We start from the raw sequence: 16,772 nt of genomic DNA on the forward strand, positions 1-16,772 counted from the left end.
TGATGCTTAATAAGAAAAAAAGTACACTATTTAAAATTTTTGATGCTGCTTTTGGAATATAAAGCCAGACAGTTGCTTCATATTTTAACAGACTTTGGTGTATTTCGGTTGAACTATGGAAAAGTTATCCAAGTTCAAAGAAAAGGAATCAGATTTACGTCACTCATCCCCACTACATGGAATCACGTTACTCAGCTCTTCCATTGTCTTTGAGGTAAGTGTAGGTTCTCTACTGATTTAAATAAATTGTTGTTTCCTTTTGTCCATATGTTAGCAGTTACGATCAACTGCTTCCTCTCATTCCACTTCAAATATTCAACTTATGTATGAAATATGTAACTATTTCAAATCTATGTTTTTTAGCCACGTCAAGTGACTCAACAATGTTATGTTTGAGACAGTTCCCTCAGTCCAGACTGGAAAAATCTAAAACGCAGATGCTTTTTATGAGCGACTCCAATTTATCCAACACTTTTCCCACTTAAATGCCAACTGATTTTATTTTATTTATTATTTTTTTACTTTAGTTTAGTTTAATATCATTTCTTGATTACACTTTTCTTTTTTATCTGTACTTTTCATCAAATTTTTTTCTTTTCTGAACAATAAATCACTTATAATCTTTCACTTGTGACATATTTCTGCTCGCCAAGGCTAACTACATTGATAAACATCATTTCACGATTCTCAATGTCACCTATCCAGTGGTATAGTAAAATAATAAAGTAATTATGTTAGACCAAACAAACAAACAAAACAAAAATAAAAAAAGAATCTCAGTGCCCACCAAATAAAATAAAATAAAAATATTTCAGTTTTCAATAAAATGCTATGTAAAAGTTTTCTCATTTTCAATGATTAACCACACAAAAGTAGAAATGGCATCCAACACACACAAAAGCGAAATGCGACTGATCTCTTTTTCCCCTCATGCCAAATTTTCACCAACCTAATTTCCCATACCTAAAATGAAATGAACCGGTCCATTTCTATGGTTGCCATGAGAACAAAGACATTTGTCTTGTGAAAGCCAGACAGTAGCGTGGTTTGTGCTGTGAGATAAAAGTTCATTTGACGTATCTACTTCATTATTTATTCATAATTATATGCTCATATTTTTTGTATACTGTGTTTCCTCCTTTGTCGTTTTTAAATATTTCCTTATTTTTACCTCAAAATGAGTGGATCAAGTAAAAGACAATGGACCTATAATTTTAATACTGAATGGGAGGATTCATATTGCTTTGTCAATTTAAAAGACAAATGTATTTGTTTGTTGTGTGGAAATAGCATCGCGATGCCTAAAAAACAACGTTGAACGTCATTTCCTGACAATTCATGCTACTTTTAATATGAACTATCCACTTCAATCTGAAATAAGAAGAAAATAGATCAGCTAAAATCAAATCTGTCCACTCAACAGTTAGTTTTCACTAGACCTGTGCTAAGATCAAAAATGACACTATTGCTGCTTAAAAAATTTCTCACCTGCTCATAAAGAAGAAAAAGCCTTTCCAGGATGGTGAGTGTTAAAAGAAGCATTTCTTACTGGCGCTGATTGCTTATTTGAGGGATTTTCCAACAAACATGAGATTATGTCAGCAATACAAGACTTACAGTTGTCAGATAACATCGTTACAAGAAGAATACAAGACATTTCAGAAGGCATACAAACTCAGTTAAAGAATGACTTGGAAATATGTGAGTGGTTCTCACTACAATTTGATGAGTCTACAGACATATCAGACACAGCACTGGTGAGAATGGTATTTAGTGACTTTACTGTAAAAGAAGATCTACTAAAAATATTATCCATGAAAGGATGAACAACAGGTGAGGATATCTATAACATATGCAAAGTTGACAGATTAGCTCTCCAGAAGCTGTCTGCGATAACCACTGACAGGGCACCAGCAATGGTTGGTCATGTCAATGGATTTATTTCCTTCTGCATAAAAGATGAATCATTTCCAAACTTTATGTTGTATCACTATTATCCACCAGAAAGTTTTGTGTGGTAAAATACTACCCTTTGGACATGTCATGAAAATAATTACAAAAACAGTCAACTTAATTCACGCAGCTCCTTTGCAACACTGCTTTTTCAAGGCCCTATTAGAAAATCCTGAAGATCCCAATCTCATTCTGCATACTGAAGTATGTTGGCTCAATAAAGGCAAAGTTCTTGCTAGATTTGTAAATTTTATTGAAGAAATAAAGAAGTATTTCAATGCCAAACATCAAAATTTTTTTGAACTAACAGACCCTCGTTGGCTAGCAGATTTGGCATTTTTCACAGACATAATGGAAAAACCAAATTATTTAAACTTAGAGCTGCAGGGAAAGGACAAACATATAGCTATAATGATAGGGTCCAAACTTTTTTGATTGTCGACCCCCTACAACTTTTCGAAACTCACATCGACCCCTACCAAAAAGTGTGCGCTACAAGCAAAAATAATTATAAAAAAAGCTATTACTATTTTAATATATATCTTTTAATTTTACATTTTTTACATTTATTGTACATATGTTAATAATAATTTTTGTAACTGACAATCAATGAAACGAATAAGCTTGATAATCCTTAGATTAGCAATATTCAGTTCAAAATTTGTAAGTTTTAGTCATTTCATCGACCCCTGGTCTATAAACGCTAAACTGGTTTTGTGGAAGTCCCTTGTGCACTTTCCAAATATAAAAAAAAAAAAAAAATGATAGGCAATGGTGAAATTGACTTATCAACATTTGTTATCAACCTTCAGTTACTTCAAGTTTTAAAAACGCTTTCGACAGTTTAATATCATCGAGCCAATGGTCACCTTTTTTGTCAATCCTTATAAATGTAATCAAACTAGCTACATACATTTCAGAGCTTGTTCAAGTAAAGACAGAAGAATTGGAGACAGAAATTATAAAATTGTGTTTTGGTTCCACATACTTGTGTGAATCATTGTTTTCGACAATGAATATCATAAAATCAAAGTATAAATCATGACTTACAGATGAACACCTTGATGATTGCTTATGAGCAGGAATATCATCATACTCTCATAATTACGAAGCAATGGCCAATGAAATGCAATGCCAAAAAGCACATTTTTTATAAAGAATTTTTATACTTGGAGATTTTGTATGCATTGTTTAGTAATTACTTATTTTACACAAGAATATTAACAATAATTTTTATATGTTAAATTATATTTTTCGAATTAAATGTTTTTTTGTACATTATGTGTATGTATTATTAACTATGTCAAACTATAAATTCACCTTGAAAAAATTTATGGCGTCTGCTAACCGACTGGTAATCTAGCATGTGCTCTTAGGTACAAAAAGGTTGGGGACCCCTGTTTTATACCTAAAAGCATATTTTGTAATGTGTGTTACCATTTTAAATTTTTTTTATGAATTACAATATAAGAAGAGTATGTATTCACTTACAGATTTGCCTTAGAAAATTGGGGTCCTATTGTATTATTAGGCATTTTACTTGCTTAATATACAGGGTGATTAAGTGGTGGCATTCAGTAGTTTTTCCTCAGAAACTGTTGGAGATAGGAAGATGGGGCTAGTAAAAAAGTTCATAGAGCAAACAGGGACAATTTTTAGTAATCTTGAAAAGCAGAAGTATTTGAGATAAAGAACAAAATAGAGGTTTTTTTTTTTTAATTATAAGGAGTGCTTTTGAGCCATTATATAGATACTACATGACAAAATAAACATCTCTTATAACAACACATCTTAAATCTAATGGTATTCCAGGTATCGGCCAGTTTCTTCTATACATCTGATTTCTCTTTTTCCAGAAAGTTTCTATTCTGGAACTAAGTTTATCAGTTTTCATTCTTTTTCTTATCATATCAGATAGTTAAACAAGCAGGCTTTGAATAAAAAAAAAACTGAATTGTTATTTTTCAAATATGTGAATAAGTGTGCCTTTTGGGATGATCTTTTTCAGTTCTGTATATTTATTTGTTTTCTCTATATTCATTAAAATGAGTTATTGAAATAAAGAAGCATTTGCTATACTGATGGCTTTAGGTGTGTCACCAAAATTATTCACTGGCTGCAAACCTTTATGCCAGCTGATATCTAAAATGAGAGAATTTTTCTGAAATGTGTTTTGAAGATTAGCTGAAAAAGTTAGTAGTATTGGAAATGTATAGCCAAGATCTTTTCAATACCTCCATCAGAAGTTTGCTACAAAACACTATTGCCACAGATGTACTAGCTGGAGTGCAACAAACCCATCAACATCAACATATGATTGTGGCATTAGTCGATCTTCTGTAGTGAGGATATTACAAAAGTAAAAATCCATCCCCTATCATATCTCTTTACAATAAGAGCTCACTGGAAACAATTTCATGACAGGCCATCAATTTTTTAAATGAGTACAAGACAAATTAATTGCAAATTCTATTTTCTTCAAAAATGTGATATTTACCAATAAAGCTATTTTTAAGAGCAATGGTAATATTAATATTCATAATGTTCATAACTGGAGTAAAAAAAATCCTCATTGGATGCAGTAAGTTGATAACCAATATTGTTGAAGTGTCAATGTATGGGCTGGGATTATTAGTAGTCATTTAGTAGGATCACATTTCTTTGTCTCCACAATAAAAGCAAAAGAATTTCATAATTTGAAATAAAAATAGTGTTTCAATGGTAATATTTACTTGCAAAATCAGGGAGTATCAAACTGCATTCAGCAGGGACTATCCTGGCCGCCAAACCCGAGTGATCTAGGCAGCAAAAAGGAACTGTATATGGCAATGGCCAAGTTCATAAACAGTATAGCCCTTCACTAAAGAGGCCTAATCTCTATTAGACACGAAGAATAAAGCAAAGAAAAGCCAACCATCTACCAGAAGACATCATGACAAATCAACCAGTAGCCAATGTGCCAACACAACAACAGCAGGGAGACAGATGCAATGAAAATGACAACATGGCAACAACAAGGTAATATCAAACCACCAACATCCAGGAACTTTAACATAAGCCAGAATGGCCATTTGTATTACTCTATATTAACACTGTATTTTCAAAATGGAACTAGTTAAATGTATGTGGCATAGTGCTTCCAAGTGAATCCACCCTCCCTATCTGAACTATAAACTTTCCTTCCATCAAAACTCCTTTATCCCACCATCTCCTCTCAACTCTACCTCTCCTAATCCTACCTCTCTCTTCCACCCCCCTTTCCTCTCTATCTTAGACTAAGTCTAACTACAGTCTTCTCTCACCTTTACACACGGGCTCATGCCTATCAGCCATCTTGGTCGAATTAACCATGAGAGCCATAGAATTCAAAGCTTTTAGATCCCCGCTTACCATACATTATCCCTTCCTATATTTGAGGTATGTTGACGACATTCTACTTGCATGGGAAGGCTCAGATATAGAGTTACTAGAGTTTATACAATTGCTGTCAACTATTTTCCCAACTATTTCCTATGTAGGAAAAGAAAGATGCAAAGATCTTCTTTATAGATCTACTTGTATGTAGGTCTCACAACAGCATCTTACTTTCTGTGTATTATAAATTTGGTGAACCTCCTTACATTATCCCTTCTACAACTTTTCAGCCCTCAAGATACAAAAACATGGCTATTATAGCACTAACATGCAGGGTGTTCTCATATCCATTTTTCCAATTTATTGTAGATGAGATTTCCCTTCTTAAATTGGCTGTTTGTAGTGCTGGGTATTCATTAGCCAAATTCAAAAATTTAGTTAACTGGGTCAAATGCATATGTTGTTTCCACCATCCACTTTGTATTGTAAGAAGGAATTAGTTTTTGTAACCTGGGCTATTCCATACTTGGGTCCTGCATTGTTACATATTTGTCAAGTCTTCAAGAAACTTGGTTATATTAGGTTGTTCGGAAAGTAATTTCATTTTTTTCCTTGGAAAAAAAAAACAATATTTTTATAATAAATAAATATTTTGTTGAATTATTTATCGACCATTTTGGTCAAATATTTGTCATCGTTTCTGGTAGTAGCATGATTTCACATTCATAAAAGTTTTGATCGTTGCTTACAAAAAACTGATCCAAGCGATTTTTGACATTGTCATTTCAAGTAAATGTCTTACAGTTAAAAAAAATTTGTATAGACCAGAACAAGTAATAATCCGAGTGTGCTCGATCTGGCAAGTATGGTTGGTGCGATAGCACGTCCCATCTAAGTTATAACATTTTCTGATGAGTTACTAAACTTGTGTGAAATTTGACATTATCGTGGTAAAACACTACATCTGTTTTGTTGATTAATTCTGACTGCCTTTTCTATTTAATGATATTACCAAATTTGTTTACTCGATGGCAGTATGGCAGTACACTTTTGAATCAATTGTTAAATTATCTGGTACAGCTCAAAAAGAAAAAAATTTCCTTAAAATCCCACCAAAGATAGTATCTCTTCTTAAGAACATGTGAAACCCATATATCGAGCTTTGAAACAAAACCAATTTGTTTCAAGTAATCATAAACAGTTCAATTTGATAAATTTAACCTCTTAGTGATTTGACATGTTGTTATTCAGCAGTTTGCTTCAATCGGTACCTTTATTTTGTTTTCATTGGCTTCAACTGGCCATCCAGAACGTGGTGCATCTTCAATATTGAAACTGCCAAAACAAAATTTTTGTAAACCAGTTTTGGTACTGTCGTTCTGTCAATACATCTTCTCCATACACGTCACGCAATTTTTTTGTCGCTTAAACAGCATTCTTACCTTTTCGGTAATAAAAGAGCAAAATATGCCAAAAATGCTGCTTTCAATCTTCCATATTTAATGGGACACAAAAAATAAACAATTGCACAAAATCAAACAAAATTTTTTACAAATAAGCCTTAAAATGCTAGCTGTCAAAATATATAATGATAATATGGTTTAGAATAAAAATGGCGGGAAAAATACGACTAATCCGTGTAGTGGTAAAAAAAACTAAATTACTTTCCGAACAACCTAATATTTTGTTACTAGTGCCCCAGCCCACCTTACATAGGATACTCTGTAATGATAGAGACAAGTTATACTATCAAAAGTATGAGGGTATATACTATATCCTTGCAAAATCCCCTAACTGGGTTGAAACTATCATATATCAGAGCTCTGCCTTCATCTCACAGAACATCGTGATGATATAGAGCATAGCAAGTGTACAACAGAGTTAGCTAAAAAAAGCAATAGAAAGTAACTTTAAATCAATTTGGTCACAAGTTTCCCTTCTAAAATGTTGTGAGGATCAAAAAACTATTTATATGGGAATCACTTTACATCTCATTGTTGTCACCATCCAACTCTCCCAAGCTGGATATACCAGAGTTGTGGACAGCACTGTTTATCCTTCTAAGGTTCTAAATCACATGGTTCATGATAAAACACCTCCTAGCAATAGTAGTGCTACTATATGTTTGTGTTTATTTATTGACTATTTAATTCATTATTATTTATGTACTTTATTTTAATCCATTTAGTCTTGATGTTTTACTTTGCATTTTATCGTATTTTGTATTAATGTATAATTTTTGCAAACTGTACACATATAATTTAAATTTCCATGCACACTGGAGACAAATAATTTTGAAAAAATATTAGTTGATGTTTGGATTCTTTTTCTTGAATTTAAATGTCTTGTTCTTTGAAAGCTCTAACAATTCTGCCCGAAGAGGACAGTTTTAGACAGTTGAAAGTACTTGCAAAATAAATCATTTTTCATAATGCCAACAGACAGTGATATATGAGTTTCATTTTATATTAATATCTGATGTGTTTAAACCTTTTCCTAATTTAAATAAATTTTGATATCATCATGTTTCTGTCACGTAAAGCTTTGTTGATAAATAAACTGATAAACTTAATTTCCAGCATAAAAACTTTTGGCAAAAAGATAAATCAGATTTTTAGAAGAAACTGGCTGATATCTGGAACACCATTAAAACTTGCACCTCATATTAGACAAATCTAGATTGACAACATTCACATTAGAAAAAAGAAAGTTATGCTAGTGAAGTAGGCTCAAGGGTTACATTCATAGCATCACCAGTTGAACTGTTGTCCAATTTATCTAATATTGAGCTAACTGGCCAAGAGCACCCAAATGTGTTTGACTTTGTGTCAATGTCAATGTACCCATGTTTTTGTACATTAAGAGATTTCCTGTAACACCATTATGTTTAAGAAAATGTGACCTATCATAAAAGATGTTTATTTTGTCATGTACTATCAAACAGAATGACTCAAAAGTGTCCTTTCTAATTTTAAAAAAACCTTATTTTGTTTTGTATTTCAAAAACTGCTGATTTTCAAGGTTATCCAAGGTAACCAAAACTCACCCGTCTGCTCTATAAACTTTCTTATTAGTTCCACCTTCCTATCTCCAATAGTTTCTGACAAAAAAACTACTAACACCACCAGTGAATCATCTTATATATATATAAGCATTATGATATATATCTGTATATAAATACCATATTTGCTTATATTTACCTGAAAACTCAGCTTATTACTATTTTAAGAACTTCTCACTACAGACTATGGCTTATGACAATTTAAAAGTCAATTTTTCTTATTCAAATATCTTTTAAAATGTTTATTATTATAATAAATTTCCTTAATCATTTATGTTTAATAAAAATTTAAGTACTGTATTTACTCACATATAGGACGAGGTGTGACTTTAAGGATTAAAAAAAGATTAGATTATTAATACAATTCTAATTTTATTTCATTTAATCACAAGTAAAATATCAAATAAACATAAATGCACACATTGTCCTGCAAAAATTACTGGCATTTTAAACTTTAAGGAAAAATCTTGTAAAATCAACAACAACAAATTTGTTCATGTAAAGCTACACAATCAGGACCCTTTTTTTTTGCTAATTCTTAACAGTCAAATCCACTCTCTGTTAATTACACTTATAAGTTTCTCCAAATTTTGATTTTTGAATAATCATGTGTTTCCATGTAGGAACAGATAAAAACTTATATCTGGAATTTAATTCAAAATCTTTGCTTTTCCTATTGCTATTCATCTTTACTCCTGACAATATACAAGAACGATTCCAATGACCCAGATAATTTTATCTGGGTCATTGTTTTTAAATACAAGAGGATAAGCATTTGGGAAAAAAATGCAAATACATGGTCCACAAAAATTATTTGCAAAAACGCAAAGAATCTTTCACTTGCATGTATAGGATGACCTAGGAATTTGAAGCTGTGGTAAATGAATAAAAACCTTGTCTTATATCAGAGTAAATACGGTATATGAATCAAACTTTATTATATTAAAATATAAGAATAACTTTATTATTATTCTCTATAATAGACTTCAACCCTATCTTCTCCTAACTAATTTTATGTATACAGTATATTTTAATTGATTCAAATTCTAATTTCATTTTGCTGCTGCTGATGCTCGAGAAACTGTTCATATTAATTATTAACATGAACAGCAAACTAGAGTTTAAGATTTCATTATTTGTGAAAAATAAAAAGCAAACTTTCCAAATTTAAGGGGTCAAACCTATATTTTTATCTTGTTTATCATTAATCTATTAATTTTTTTCACTCTTGACTTTATACTTATTTATTATCTTTTTATTGATGCCTAATATAGTTTAAAAATTAGCTGTTTCTCAAAAACAATGAACAATGATAACTAGTAATATCAGGAACTGACAAACTGCCCTAATGTTTTTGCATTGTTTTAATGCTTATCATACAATATAATGATGATTAACACTAAAAAACAATTATTCAGATGCATTACAAAAGATTATTTTTATCTGCAAAAAAAGCAAGAGTTACTAAAGCCATTTGTAGTAATTAATTTTTTTTTCTACAAATCCACAAACCACTACTTCAATAACAATGAGTAGTCAACAGAATATATTTAGAACTCTTTGTCTATTTAATTTAATAGTAGCTTAATTAGATAATGATAAAAGCTTGTTTCTTCAACTGAACTACTGGCCAACAGAAATATCACTAATATATGTTTAATCCAATCAAAGGACTAAAAATTTAGGACCAAGTTACCTGATACAAATTTAAAGTTTATAATTTACTCATATGTAATGAGAAATATCACATTTTCTTTAAATCATAATAAAAAATCCATCTCTCAAATTTTTCTTGTTTATCTCATCAAAATCAAATAATTTAAGCACTAAAATAATAAAAATTAAAACTAATTTCATAATTTATTTTTTATTTAACTTATTTTAATTATTTCAAAAAATAATGTTTTAAGATACATACCTGGAATAGTTCCACCTGAAAAATGACAGAAAAATATGTTTAAAAAATTTTCTCAACAAATTTAAACATTTTTGTAAAGATTAAATTAAAAGTACTTTAATTATTTTTTATTATTTTATGTTATAATTAAATTAAGATCAGTATTTAAATATTACATCAACACTTGCTTTTCTTTCTGCAGATGAACATACCATCAAGTAAAACACTACTTGATGTAACACCAAGAAGGTTTTTACACTTATTTGTAGAGAAACTGCAAAATATACAGTTTGCATTAGAAATATGTTCAACTTTGAATTGTTTCTAAACCAAAACTATTATTTTTATAGTGTTGTTTGCTTTAAAATTTATCATGGCACAAACTTCATTTAATTTAACATTTATGTAATGGTATAATAATAAAAATTAAAGTTGAGAATTGCCTGTATCGAGTGAAAAATTAAAATTAATGTCGATAAATTTTTCAATTAAATGACTGGAAATTTAAAATCTGATATATATACATACAATATATAATTAGTTTTATACAATTATTTTTTTTCCCTTTCTTTTAAACCTTCAATGACTAATGTTAGTAAAATATATATTTTCAACTTTTTTTTAAATACAGTAAAACCTAAGTCAAAATGTGTTAATTAAAACTTAACTACATATCCCAGGCACAGTATAATAAGGTTTTCAAAACAACACAGTCTCTTTAAGTAAAAATTATTGGTAGTTTTAACTCAAACATATTTACCCATGTATCCTCTAACCTTTGATGGTCCCTTCATTTTCTTTAATATTCTGTGTGAATACAGACAATTAAGATAAACACTACAGCTCCAAAAACAATACCATGCCATTACAACCTCACATAAACATCCTTTTACTGATACAGTAACACAGTATGTTACTGCTATTCTGATTGGGACACAAGAAGACACCATAACAATGCACACAAAAGCACCATAAACTGTATAAAATTTTGTAATTACCCTATAAACAGATTCTTGAGAAATGGTCTGATAACAGGAAATTTACAGGGACAGAAAAATTTGAGAAAATCAAGTAGTAAACTCAATAACTCAAAGTTTTTACTTATAAACTCAAACATCAATTTATAAATGAAAATCTTTAGCAAAACGTGTTTCAAAAAATAAATAAATAAATAAAATTTAAGATAACATTCATTCCAATAAGATAAAGAAATAAAAAAAAAATATATATATATATATGCATATAAATTTTATTTTTATTCTTTTTAATTAAAATTTCAAAATATTGTTCAAAGTATCAAACTTTGTATAAAAGCTAAAATGCTTTTTTACAAAAATCCAGCAGTAAAAACTATTCACTCCAATATTCATCACAAAAAAATTCAAGTACAAAATGGCATTGACAAATCAATTATGAGAAAACTGAATGTGCCTTTTCAAAATACTACTTTATTTTTAAAATTAAATAAAATTAGACTGTAGTAAGATTACTAAAACAAATATTATCAATCTTCTTCAATGACCATCTTCAGGTTTTCAATATTACGTATAATATTGGTAATATTAAAAACCCGAGGACGATCAAAGGAAGATTAATTAATTTATACTTTCAAACTATTTTTATAATATTCACTTTTATAAATCTTTCAAATGAGGAAATACTATCTATATATATATATATATATATATGGAGTGCACAATGGACCTTTTTAGATCAATTTGCATTTGGCCTAGGGCCCCCACCTGCACAACAATAATAACCTTTATATGTCATTTTCAACATTATTAACCCTTCATTTAGAAAATATAACTATTTGACATAGGTTATAAAATAACACAATTGTATGAGATCTGCCAAATTCTATTTAAAAACTGCAATTGTTATTTCATAGATTTTCAGATTAAATGGGCAATAACAGGTAACATTTTAATTACCTGTTTTATTTAAATAATAGCTGTAGTTACTATTTTAAACTACATAGTCTCTCTGCAGTTAGTATTTCCTCTGCACGTACATTTGACATCTATTATTAATAAAGTATTTAAACACTTATTTATAAAAGTTTGACTTTTAAAGTAAATTATACTTAATATGGCAACTTGAAACATCTTTCTTTATAAACAGTAAAGTTAGCACATTAGATGTCCTAGCTATAATAATGAGTGTTACTTTCTACATATCAGTAATAAGAAAATAATTAAAAAGTACATCTACCATATATTGTACATTTTACATTTTTGTTTGCTAAATATGGTACCTACCTACCATAGTTTGTGAATATTTATTATTTTATATTGTTTTTCTAATTTTTCACAGAAATTATCAAATAGTAGACATGGCTACTATTCAAATAAACCAGTAAAATTAGAAAAACTTATTTATTAATAGCAAGTGGTATTTATTAATACATTCTATTGCAATGTTTCTAAAAATTCCCTTTAATTACTATGAAATAACCTTCTAGCAAAATTCATCAAGCTAAAAGCAGGATAAAAAGTAGATCAATCTTCAGAAACAATGCTACTTGATCATAGTAAATATATACTCACATGATAATATTTTACCATATTTAATTATTTTAGGATCATCAATATATCTATCCCAAATATAATATAACACTGTATAATATGCAAGATTTTTATTATTTATAATATAACTTAGTTATATTCATAGACATACTGTTCTACAAGTTATAGCAAATGTTATAAATAGGTAAAAAAAAAGTACATTAGTATATTTGCAAATTTACTAAAATTTCTGAATAATTATAAAAAAGAGATTTGTAAACTGAGTGGAAAAGCTATTAGATGCTTTGCATATTGTGATTTGTTGTTGCTTTCTTCTATCTGAAGAAGGAAATTTTTAAGTTGGTATTATTTCTTTCAGTTACTATTTGGAATTGATAAGTAATTCTGGTTGTCGTTCAACTCTTTGTTACATAAGAAATATTCAATATCACTTTCTTTCATACTTTTTCTTATTGATTTATAACTGATATTTTCTCTTATCTTTCTAGTAGGTGAACTCTTTTGTAGTTTGAGTGTTTTTGTTATTTTTATAATGTTTGTCTTGGGAATTAATGCTATTTTCTTTGCTATAAATTTGTGAAAAGTTATTAACATTGGTATTTTCATCTATTTATAGGCAGTTATTAATTTTTATTATTTAAGTATTTTGGATAGTTCTCCCTAATTAATCCTTGGCATTTTACATCTATATAATCATTATTATATTTTGATTCTACAATAATGTTTTATATTTGTGCTTTATATTATTACTATTATGGTTTTGTAATTAATTCATTATTTACTGTAACCTTTTGATGAATGTCTCCTCACAATAAAAGTATTGTATCTAGTATGCTAAATAAATAAATAGTACATTTGCAATAATTTTTTCAATTATGTGATGATGAATGATCATGTACTCGAGTATCTTATAATTTTTAGAGATAATTATAAATTCATTCTGATTGCTTGTTATTTTAAAATTTATTGAATGTTGGAATACTGTATAGATTAAAAAATATTTGAAATAAAATATATTTCAAAACTAAAAGACATAAATGCAATCCAATTCCTGCCAACAAATTTGGAATATTTACACACATATGAGTTCTAAACTTATTCTAAATACATTATTATTATATATATTTGAGAATAAAATTGAGATGTTACAGTAGAACCTCGAAAACTCGGCCTAATGTGGACCGAAGGGTGGCCGAGTTTGTGAAAATGCCGGGTTATCGGGAATGGAGTTAAAAAATGATAAGTATGCGTGTTTCCTCAGAAAATAGTGTACTGTACTTGTATGTATTGTTTGCTGGAGAATACAACAGAGAATAAACTGCCCAAATACCCTTAAACAAAGGAAAAGTACGTACTTTATGAAGGCATAGAGCCTTTACTACATGAAAATGAAAATTAATGAATACACTGTGTACAGTAATTTACCTGATAAGACAGACCTCAGAAAAATACTTTATGAGAGCTTTTATACTTTTATAAAGCTGTCTATAATGAAAATTAATTAACTAAGGATTTTTTTGCCCTGCCAGGGTGTGGCCGAGTTATCCGGAGTGCCGGGTTATTGAGAGCCGAGTTTTCGAGGTCCTACTGTATTGAAAAATGCACATAGATTTCTATGCTGTAATGTTCTTAATGTTACTTCACATAAACATTCCAAATTTATCAGAGAGTATTGAGTTTGGCAAAGTAGCTTTGATTTTCTTTATACATTTTAAATTTTTAGATCTTGATATTTCAATGATCTAAAGGAGCAGTGGGCAACCTATGACCTGCAGGCCAACTCTGGCTCCCAAACAAAATCCAGCCCATGAAGGTTTTCAAAACATACAAAATAAACAGTTTGCAAAATAATATACAATAAACCTAATTTTACTGTTGTTTTTTATTATACACCAATTTTTTTCTGCATTGACAGATAAATTATGTTCTTGTACATGTTTTTTTTTTACCATTTTCAATAAACTGGTCGATTGCAATCAACTTGTTGACTGGCTGGCTATGAAATGGGTGAAATAGACCAATTTTATAGGTTTGTATGCAATCATACAAACAGAAAATCTGATCCTGTGCATTCACTTTCACATTTTATTTGATGTGCCATTTAAGAAGGTTGTCCACTCAATCCAAAGAATCATACAAAATATCAATTTCATAAAAAATAACTATTCTGAGAAAAACAACATTAAACAGAAAATTTTAATACATGAAAATGATTCTAACAAATCTAAGATTTTATCTGTGTGTATATGTTTATATATGTAAATTCATAATAAGCACTTTTGCCTTTTTTATTTAAGGCTTATTCAGATTAGAACTTCATTACATTGGAACATGTTAATCAAACAGATTTTAAGTTAAAATTAAGAACTAAGTGAAAATTAATACATTTGCTAGAATATAAAGTAAATACGATAAATAAATATTACATAAAAATAATAATAAATAAAATAAAAAATGACAAAGGCTTTTATATAACACATCTTCAAATTTCCAACCAATTTAATGTCAATTTATTGCTTGCTTTAGGAATTTAAGATTGTTTCAGCTATAAATAACATCTTTTCATCTCCTAAAGAAAAAATCACTTTGGCTTTGTCCCATTCTGGATCATCAAAGTAATTTTTTTCACCAAGGATTGAAAAGATGTTATTTATATTTAAAATAATCTTAATTAAATTGTATAATGCAAGTAATATCTTAACATTAAACTTATCAGAAATTTGGAACTAGCCTGTCAGTCACTGTTTATTTTCTTTATTATTATTATTTTTTTGTATCATTTGTATTATTTTTATGTATCATTTGTTTCACATAATTATGCAATATTTATTTATTTTATATAATTTATATTCTAGCAAATGCATTACTTTGCACATAGTTCTTAATTTTAATTTAAAATCTGTTTTATTAACTGCATGTTCCAATATGTAATGAACTTTTTAATCAGAAGTTTTAAATAAAAGGCAAAAGTGCTTATTTTAGAACTTTTAGCCTGTGTTTTGTATTATCACTAAAATTGTGTATTTCTTAATTTGGATTGTTTAGAAGACATGTGTTCATATTTTGATCTATATAAATTACTATAAAATAATTATAAAAAATATATAGTTAAATCACTGCAAATAAACTTACATGACTAATACAAATTATTTTGTCATAATATCAATAAATTATACATTACAATACAGGCAATTCTGAATGTTTCTATAATCAACACGTTTTACTAACAAGTATCAGTGTCAAAAAATTCATGTTCACAGAATTTATAACAGCACTGATGTGAAAAATAAAGTGATAAAATATATTTAAAAATTTCCTAAAATGGCTTAAATTTGGTACAAGGTACAATAAGTACAATGAAAGATTGTACTTCTTGTACTTATATTATATTCTACCCAATCTTTTAACGAAGTAGTAAAAAATTCTCTATCAGAATTAATAAAGAAAGACTAGACAAAACTGTAAAAAAAAATGTCATTTTTATATACAAGAGCTATTTTAAAGAAATTCATGCAATTAACTCAATACTACTGATATAAAGAATCAAAATATACAGATATCTCTCTTGCAACAAACTATTTTCCTATCGTGGATCTAAGAGGTCAATAAAAAAATTTCCTTTTCACATAATATTTTGTTACTCCACATTCAAACAATCTAATTCATAAAATCTGAAATCATATTAATCCAATTAAAAATATTTTCACAAATTCTCAAAACCACCTTGTTTTTCATAAAAACACTGCTATGAATTCTATGCTTGTGAATTTCTTTTTTATCACAATGTATAAACACTTCATCTATCAAAAATGTTTAGTGCTAGATTAATTTTAAAATTGACAGAAATTTCCTTAATAACAATATCCATATATTAAAATAAGTATTTGGAATAAAATATATTTCAGATCTAAAAGGTTTAAAATGCTTTTATTATATACATATGTATTGTGTTATTATTATTTGTATAATTATAAATATT

The 16,772-nt window shown here is 28.6% G+C and overlaps 1 protein-coding gene across 4 annotated transcripts in view; it reads right to left on the reverse strand.

Annotated features, from left to right (window-relative positions):
* The window catches only part of LOC111640519 (splicing factor U2AF 50 kDa subunit-like), a 69,674-nt gene that overhangs the window by 19,301 nt on the left and 33,601 nt on the right, over positions 1-16,772 (reverse strand). For all 4 annotated transcript variants that reach the window (XM_023386537.1, XM_023386536.1, XM_023386535.1 and 1 more), the window contains one exon: positions 10,287-10,301. In XM_023386537.1, coding sequence (XP_023242305.1) covers positions 10,287-10,301 — 15 coding nt within the window. The remainder of the gene's footprint in view (positions 1-10,286; positions 10,302-16,772) is intronic.

The sequence above is a fragment of the Centruroides sculpturatus genome, unplaced genomic scaffold (assembly GCF_000671375.1).
Source record: "Centruroides sculpturatus isolate CEXI.00-Female unplaced genomic scaffold, Cexi_2.0 scaffold1438, whole genome shotgun sequence".
Lineage (NCBI taxonomy): Eukaryota > Metazoa > Arthropoda > Arachnida > Scorpiones > Buthidae > Centruroides > Centruroides sculpturatus.